This window comes from Pseudorasbora parva, chromosome 10, assembly GCF_024679245.1.
Source record: "Pseudorasbora parva isolate DD20220531a chromosome 10, ASM2467924v1, whole genome shotgun sequence".
Classification (NCBI taxonomy): Eukaryota; Metazoa; Chordata; class Actinopteri; order Cypriniformes; family Gobionidae; genus Pseudorasbora; species Pseudorasbora parva.
This window is the reverse complement of record NC_090181.1, coordinates 35,897,802-35,906,946: the sequence shown is the minus strand read 5'-3', so window position 1 is coordinate 35,906,946 and position 9,145 is coordinate 35,897,802. Positions and strand designations below refer to the sequence as shown.

General features: G+C 35.7%; 1 protein-coding gene across 1 annotated transcript in view; it reads left to right on the top strand.

Annotated features, from left to right (window-relative positions):
• The first annotated feature begins 610 nt into the window (after positions 1–610).
• The window catches only part of mthfd1b (methylenetetrahydrofolate dehydrogenase (NADP+ dependent) 1b), a 50,969-nt gene continuing 42,434 nt past the window's right edge, over positions 611–9,145 (top strand). The window contains exons 1-2 of the mRNA XM_067456002.1: positions 611–769; positions 6,703–6,787. Of these exons, the coding sequence (XP_067312103.1) occupies positions 732–769; positions 6,703–6,787 (123 nt within the window). The 5' untranslated portion in view covers positions 611–731. The remainder of the gene's footprint in view (positions 770–6,702; positions 6,788–9,145) is intronic.

Below are 9,145 nucleotides of genomic sequence, written 5' to 3'. Positions count from 1 at the left end.
TGTGTGTGTGTGTGTGTGTGTGTGTGTGTGTGTGTGTGTGTGTGTGTGTGTGTGTGTTAAATGTGTTAAACTGCTAGACAAATCCTGAGTGCTGTTTTATTCTCTCTTATCATTTTAGTGTTGTTAACAAAGCATTTCGACACAGATGTAATCAAAATCTGATCTTATCATGACATGGTAGATCAAATGTCTATCTATTTACCCCTTCTTTTTCAGCTATTGCCCTTAGTGTTAATGATCCTCTTATATTTTATGTCTTTGCCATTAAAATATAATCCTAGATACTAGACTCTTTTGGCCTTTCATGATAACACAATTTTTTGATATTTTTATTTTATAATAGTCCCATCTTTTTAGATTGTCTGAATACATTTTGTTACTTGGAACAAACAAACAAACAAACAAACAAATAAACAAATAAATAAATAAAGTTCCACTCTTATTTCAGCAGTCTTTTTTTTTACAAAGAAAAAGAAAAAGAAAAATGTTGGTTTGTGCAGACAGCTACACCAACACAACTCACGTACATTTACGCGTTTGATTCATAGACTGTAAAAAAAAGTTTGATTATGGGGCGGGTTCATTCCGTAACGTCAGAGCTCAACACAGCAGCAGCAGTAGAAGAAGAAAAGTTTAACACGTGCTCTCAGTTAACGGCGGAACCATAGGGGCAGAACACAACAAGTTTATTCCACTTTTAATAAAACAAAAAACAAACTTAAAATCTTACGATGCCAGCCCAGATCATTTCCGGGAAATCGATCTCAGCGTAAGCTATTTTCTTTTAATATTTTTCATGTTACGTTTATAAAGCTATGCATTCTTGTTGACACTGAATTAGAAAGCAATAATATTTTAGAGATTGCCTTTTTTGTTTTTTGTTTTGTTTTTTTAAACAGCTCAGATTTGTAGTTGTTTTAAGGGATTTTCGACACGGATTGAACTCTGAACTCTTAAGAAATGCACTGTAAGTTAGGTTTTCATCGATCGCATTTATCGATGATGTTAAAGTCTGAAACAGTGTAAACCAGGACACACTCTCTTATACTATATAATACTTTTAATGAGAACAAACATCACATGATATCCAACTGACCCTTATTAACTCCAGAAAGAAGGGCACAGTCAGTAAATAATCAGCCACTTAACATTCGTTAACTTGCAGTGCACACATTAAAGTATTTTTTAATATATACCTTTTAAAATGTTTCTTATTTACACTTATGGCTAATTTTAATTTAGCTAACATTATATAATCATATATCATATGATTCATATGATATAATATAATCAGTCTTTAGTGTACTGGCAGAGGTGCCTTATAATTTACATTGGCAATTGTTTAACTCTAGTTTGAACAATTTAAATGATTTCACCTCAATACGTTTTTAAACATTTAATTTAAAAAAAAATCTGAACTGAAAAGTGAGCGATTTGAAGTTAGCCAAAAATGTAAATATTTTGCAAGTACATAAACTGTTCAATAGCTTTACCTTGATTAACAATACTACGTTTATAATAATATGGTTGTGCGGTCTAATTTAAAAATGTCAGTTTTGTCATTTGTCTTTGTATGGTTACATGCATGTTTTTGCAGAAACATAAAGATGACCCATCTACTATGGGTGCTTCTCAAATAGAAGTCATCCTAGACACTAGGCTTCTAGGTTTACATGCATCCCCATGAAGTGATCATAATGAGATACTGAGTAATAATTCAAATAAAAAAAAATAATTGTGTATGTTAGTAGTTCACTATGTAATGTTGATTTGAGTTTACTCACCCAACATTTAGTCAGTTCTTACACTCAAGTTGTTCCGAACCTGTACGCGTTTCTTTCTTCTGTTGAACAAGAAAAATAATATATTTTAAAGAATGTTGTTAATCAAACACTTGACGGTAGCTTTTGACTTCCATAGTAAGAAAAAAGAGAATACTTTGGAAGTCAATGGCTAGGAAGGAACAGAAGAAACTAGAAACTCATAAAGGTTTGGAACAACTTAAGGGTGAGTAAATGATAACAATTTTATTATCCCTTTTAAAGCTAAATGATTTCTGTTGCTCAAGTGAAATGCTGTACGAGTCTGTTTTCAGTGATAGGCACATGACAAGTGGCTGCTCTGTGTGTGCAATTCTACAAACCTGGAAAACCTAGAAATATAAGCAGTAGGCTTTTTAGAAAGGAAAATGTAAATTAATAAAGTAGTAGGGAGAATCAGTGAATTACGAATAATTTACTGCCATTGTGAGAACATAATCAATACTTGTTATCAATATAAAATGTAACTGTAGTCTGATTACAAGCTTTTTATTTATTTATAGTTTATTTAATAGGGACAGATACAGTAAACATAGATTATCTTTAGACAATCCCATGCCGGCATCATAGTGTTTATAGCCTTAGGCTAATTTGCAACACCTGTCCCTAGAAGGGCTTTTTGTATTAAGATATTACAATTAATGTAAATGGAAAAAAAAGAAACCATACATCGAATAAAAATGAAAAAAGGTCAAAAGAATATCAAAGAAAAAAAGAAACAAGAAAAAAAGATTTCACACATGGTCACACTGTTGTTGTTGACAGAGCCAGGATTTTGTCAGTTTTTTGAAAGTAGACAGTTTAGTAAGAGTCTTTATCTCCGCAGGGAGAGAGTTCCATTGGATAGCTCCTTTCACAGAAAAAAACTGTCTGAGCAAACGATGTTCTACAAAATGGAACTTTACAGTCTACACTTGTGGCTGCTCTCTTGGATCTAAGACGTTGCAGTCTATTTACAAAAAAACAAAGTGGCTCTGGGGCAAGTCTATTCAAACATTTAAAAATAAGCTTTATATTGCTAAACTTAAAAATATCGTAAAGGTTAAGATTTTATGTTTAATAAATAGTACAATGATGAAAACGTATGGGCTTTTTATGTAACATTTTAAAAGCACGATTATATAGCCTTTCAAAAGGTTTTAGAGCGGTTTGTTTGGTCTGAGACCAGACAGTGGTGCAGTATGACAGCGGTGACAGGATCATTGTATTTAAAAAAACATAGGCACTTTCAAATGTTAAACAATTTCTGATCGTCCTGAAAGTATTTATTATTCTTGCCTTCGTTTGTAATGATAACTTTTTAATGTGACTTTTAAAATTTAACTGAGAGTCTAATATAACTCCTAAATATTTATCTTGTTCAACTTGTTCAATGATTTTGCCTTTCATTTCAATGTTTAATTTGTTTGCTATTGGTGTCTTTTTTATAGAAAATAAAAAAGTAGCACAAAATTTAATAAAACAGTAGCACATTATCTTCATAAAACTAAGGACAATGAGAAACTTAAGTGAATTTCTTTTTATATATTCGATGGTAGCTATTGCATTGTTACAGATCTTATTGATTATGTGTACGTGATGTGTCTAACAAGAGCATACAGCATGCTGTCACAGGCTGGAGAATCCCTTGTTTGTTAATGGTTAATTGCACGATCAGACTCCCAGGGCTTGCAAAGACCATAGTCCTGGGGCTATTTGTTTTCCAAACGAGTGACCAAAATGTCTTATCCAATCCTAGTTTACTTCTAAGTCTTCATTGCGGCACACCCATCAAAACCCAGTGTTCAGGAGAGAGCCTCATAAAACCAGTGTAGAAAATAGCCTATTACTTCTTAGTTATGATGTTTTGGAATGTAAAAACAATGTGAACATCATAAGTTAACCTCCGACAACAGTATATAAAAAAAGCCAGTTCATGACACCTTTAAAAAATGATAACACATCCACTGTTTTACCGTGAAATGAGAGTTCAGCATCTTTGTTAAAATCAGCAAATTAAAGGGTTATTTCAGCGATTTAACATATGGCTTTGAATCAGTAGAAACCCGGGAGCATATTCGAATGAACTTGCCCCCCCCCATATCCCCCTGAGATGATAGATTTATGTCCGCTGATGACTCAAATATCATCATTTTGCATCATCAGAGGATTTTTTGGCCATAGGCTAAAGACTACAGCTCAGCTAGTAGAAGGAGCTATTTATGCATGTTTTCAACCGGTCCATGGGGCGTGGGATCGTACTCACAGCACTCAGCAGAACGGAGTGGTGTAGTAAAGTGAGTGTTTTAACTTTTTTAATTAATTTCTATGAAAGTTAAGCTTCCAAAGCTTTAACTGAAAATGCGCCAGACTGGACACGCGCTGTGAATGTATGCCGTGGCCACTTACCTCAGCTCTAGTGATGAATGTAATCTGACTCCTGCTGCGTTTGTGCCTTGGGATGAAACGATTACCGGTTTCACAATAAACCACGGTAAAATGTACTGACGCTTAGTAACATCGTTTAAAATTTAATTATCATTAAAACCGTCAGTATGGTGCAGGCGTGCGCAGCACGTGACGCAACACTGTTTTCTGAATGAGAAGAAATGACAGAAGGCAGTGACAGCACCAGGAGATTTTCCAGCCTTCTAAAATCTGAGGTGTGGCCATATTTTGGCTTTTACAAAAGTCCTGATATGAAAGGTGGTTTGTATACCGTTTGTATAAAACTGACTGTAAAGTGTTCATCTAGTTGTTGGGTATAATGCACACCTTTTGGATTTTTGATAGTTGATAAAATAAACTGTCATATGAAAATTCATTTGATTTTCATCATATGAAAATATGGATATGATTTATTTTACTGGGATACTGTTTGGGCTCATACACAAAATATGCTAGATTTAAATGCGTCATAGCTGATATAGGACACTGATGAGAATATTGCATTAACATATTTATAAAGATAATATTAGAGATTATATTTACACTAAATTATTATTTATGCATTATGTGGTGCTATTGACGACAGCCAATATAAGGAAGGAAATCCCACAGAATAGAATCTTTGTTTTTAAAAAGCCATAGAGCAGCTTGATTTAGTTGTTGTTTGTTGATTTTCAAATATAAAACTTGTTTAAATGTTTTCAGTGTGTGCATTGGTTCTTTTTGAACACTTTATCTCATTTGAACAAAACCATGACAATATTGATAACCGTGATAATTTGGGTCACTAACCGTGATGGTAAATTTCAATACCGTTTCATCCCTATATGTGACTCATCTCTCGCATAATTCACAGCGCATGTTCAGTCTGGCGTGTTTTCAGTTCATGCCTTTGGAAGCTTAACTTTCATATGAAAAAATTTGAGAAGTTAAAACACTCACTTCGCTCCGCTCCGTTTTACATGAATACCTGCAGCTGCCCGAGCTGACTGCTGAGAGTGTAATCCCACTCCCATGCCTGGGTTGAAAACATGTGGAAAAGCTCCTCCTATTGGCTGTAGTCTTTAGCCTCTGGCTAAAAATTCCTCCGATTAAATTGATATTTGCGTCATCAGAGGATTTTGAATTTAACAAATATACGAACTAACAAATATACGAATATTTCACGATCATTCAAATATACTCCAGGGTTTCTAATGAAACAAAGCCATATGCTAATCAGGGAAGTAACCTTTTAACCAACTTAATCTTTTTCTTTCTTAATCTTAATCTTTTTGACATATGTCATGTGTCTTGATGTCAACTGTGTCTAAAGTGCTAGAATTCTTCTTTTTCTTTTGGTTGTTCCCTTCAGGGGTCGCCACAGCGAATCATCTGCTTCCATCTAGTCCTATCCTCTGTATCCTCTTCTCTCAGACCGACTACATTCATGTCCTCCTTCACTACATCCATAAACTTTGGTCTTTTGTCTTCCTCTTGACCTCCTGCCAGGCAGCTCTAAACTCAGCATCCTTTTACTGATATATTCACTCTCCCTTCTCTGAACATGTCCAAACCATCTCAACCTGGCCTCTTTAACTTTGTCTCCAAAACATCTCACATGTGCTGTCCCTCTGATGTACTCATTCCTGACCCTATTCATCCTTGTCACTCAAAAAAAGAGAACCTCAACATCTTCAGCACTGCTACCTCTAGCTCTTCCTCCTGTCTTTTCCTCAGTGCAACTGTCTCCAAACCATACAACTTCACTGGTCTCACTACTGTCCTCTACACATTTCCTTTCTTTCTTGCTGGTACAAGAAGGGGCTCAGAGCCGATCCTTGATGCGGTCCCATCTTCACCGTGAAGTCCTCTGTCTCACCCACTGCACACCTTACCACTGTCCTACTGCTCCCATACATATCCTGTACCACTCTAACATACTTCTCTGCCACTCTAGACCTCCTCATACAATACCACAGCTCCTCTCTTGGCACCCTGTCATATGCTTTCTCTAAATCTATAAAGACACAATGCAGCTCTTTCTGACCCTCTCTGTACTTCTCCATTAAGATTCTCAAAGCAAAAGAATAGAGTGAATCTATAGAGAGCATCTAAAGTGCTAGAATAGAGAGAGTCAATAGTTTCTGTTACAACATTGAGTTCTTCTAAGCTTTCTTTAGTGGTAGGAGATAAATCATACAGGATTCATTAGTTACACTATATAGTATATAATGTTACATTAAGCACCAACACTTCAAAGGAATTAGACTTAAATATACATCTCTGTAATACTGGATAAACTATTCTTAACTAACATAAAATGTATTAATAATTTTGAAAAAATAGTAGTTAGACCATTTGAATCTGCACAGTTAAGTGGGAACATAAATGTCTGTGTATATGCAGGACTGTGTTGCTTGCTTTGTTGCACGTTGGCTTGTTTAACTCATTTTGAATCCTTATGTTTCTCCAGTCAGGTCAGAGAGAGGCTGAAGAAAGAGGTGGAAAGCATGAAGATGACTCATCCCAATTTCAAACCAGGCCTTGTGGTGTTACAGGTTAGTGGTATCAAGTAACCTGTTTAAATGTTAAATGAATAAACTTTTTGCACCTCAAGCCAGTGAACACATCATCAGACCAGAGAAGAGATGTTGTTGCAAGGGGCAATGAAAGCTTTCAATAAAGAATATTTCTTGTTTTTTTGGAGCACGTCACAAAAAATAACTGAAACTCAGCATATAATCTACTACTTGCCACAGTTATATTTTATTTTTTTATCTGTACAGTGAATTCTAATCTAACATCTTGTGAGTTAACGGTTAAAGGTGCAGGCTTGTAGCCTGACAAGCCAGACCCACATCAAGATGTTTGGTCTGGAAACTCACCATTGACAGGGCTCAATCCGAGGGGCGGGATAAACGGCTGTCTTTCAAACTCCCTCTGCATGCCGTGCGCGCAATTGGATATCGCTACAAACAACCAGAGCAACGAAGGTGAAGCAGAGTTCGTTGACAGATTAAACTTTCGACGTATCCGGTCGGCAAAATCAGAACACATCTTCCCTTCTTAAGAATGACTTTAGTGCCATTCTTTGTTATTTTCTCAGAAAAAAGCTTAACTTCAAGTCTTCCAGAGTCGCGGTCAAAGCTGATTCGAAAGACATTCGCCAGTTTCTGTGTTTACTAGAAGCACCTGCAACTCGGCCGTCATTATATTAAGCCCCACCGACTCTATACACAATGGCCCTCATTTATCAAAAGTGCGTACACCAAATTTCCAGCGTACACCTTGCGTACACCCAAACCCACGGTGACTTTGAGATTTATCAATATGGACGTTGGCGTACGGCACGCTCAAATCCTACGCCAGCTCAGGAGGTGGTGTACACAACGTTTGGACTTAGTGCGAAAATGCGCAGAAAAGCAATTCCTAACACCACAAAACGCACTGACAAGATATGCTATATTATGACCCACTGTTAAAAACCACAACAACAACATTCAGTGTTTATTTTTGTGCAACATGAACGTCAATTTTTAATTTTTGTGACTTTACCAAAGCGTTTGATTTGTAGGCATTTGTATTCCTCCAGTCGCGACCCTGTGCGCTTTATCTGAGGTTTCCACATCACATCAGTAGTTTTGAGTAGTTATTGAGTATTGAGTAGTTAACTTAAGCCATATTCGCATAGGATTAGTATTATCTAGGGACGCCGTGTGATTTAGAAATGACTGAATCTGAATTTTGCCTGGCACATTCGCACGGGATAAGCAAAGCCTGTGATTTTTACTCAGATTTACTGACTTAAATGTTTTTCGTTATAGATATATCTGTATGAAATCATAAACAGACATATGTATCAATATCGTTTTAATTGTTTTATAGTAATAAAAATAATTTTGTTCAGTTAGAGAACAGGGCCCGTATTTATCAAGCTTCTCAAAGTGCTATTTTAGTCTTAAGTGCTGAGATTTCATGACATTTACTCCTACTTTCAAACTTAAGTATAAAAGCAAGTTATCAAATTTCTTAAAGCTAAGAATCACTCTTACTCTCCCAGTTATTTAAGACAGCTCGAGAGGTCTCTCAAGTGGTTAGGAGTTGCCAGTAGGGGCTTGTGATGGCGCTATGGAGACAGAGACGTGCGCAAATCTTTCAATAGAGGGAGAATGTGTTCGAAATGTTTGACGACAAATAGTTCATCAAACAATATCGTTTAGACAGAGCAGACATCATCTTTTTCAGCACTGGTTAATGTTGGGTTTTATAAAAAAATAAAATAAAATAAAAAACACTTAGAGTAATTCAGCAAGCAGTAGCGATCGTTTCTCTCTCCTGCCATGTCGGTTTTCTTTTGGAATCCATGGTGGCTGATTATATATAAAAAAAATCTAGGCTATATATAGGCAATTTAACAGCACACCAGTTAAAAAAAAAAATAATTACATGGATGAAAACATGTTTATCTTTCATTTAAAATGTGTATATTATAATGTATTCTCTTGAAAACTCTTTATTGTCAAATGTGTATTGAATGTAAACTCCTCTTAGGAATTTCACCATTCAGTGTGAATTTATCTTTATATTCTTAAATAAGGACATCTATTCAGTGATTGGTTCATGTCAATGACATCATCCAAAATTCCAATTGTGGCACAGCAAAGTGTCGTAAATCCACTCTAAGACTAGCACTTAAGAATTAGTCCTACACTTTACTTAAAGTATGATTGGGACGCTTGATAACTAACTTTTAAGCGCAGCTTTGAGCCAAGAATTTTTTTACTCTTAAGTCAATTCTTAGCAGTGTTCTTGTGAGTAATTCTAAGATGTTTGATAAATACGGGCCCAGAACCCACAATTAAAAACTGAACTGAGCACAGACCAGCGGCAGGAGTCAGATTTCATTTATCACGAGT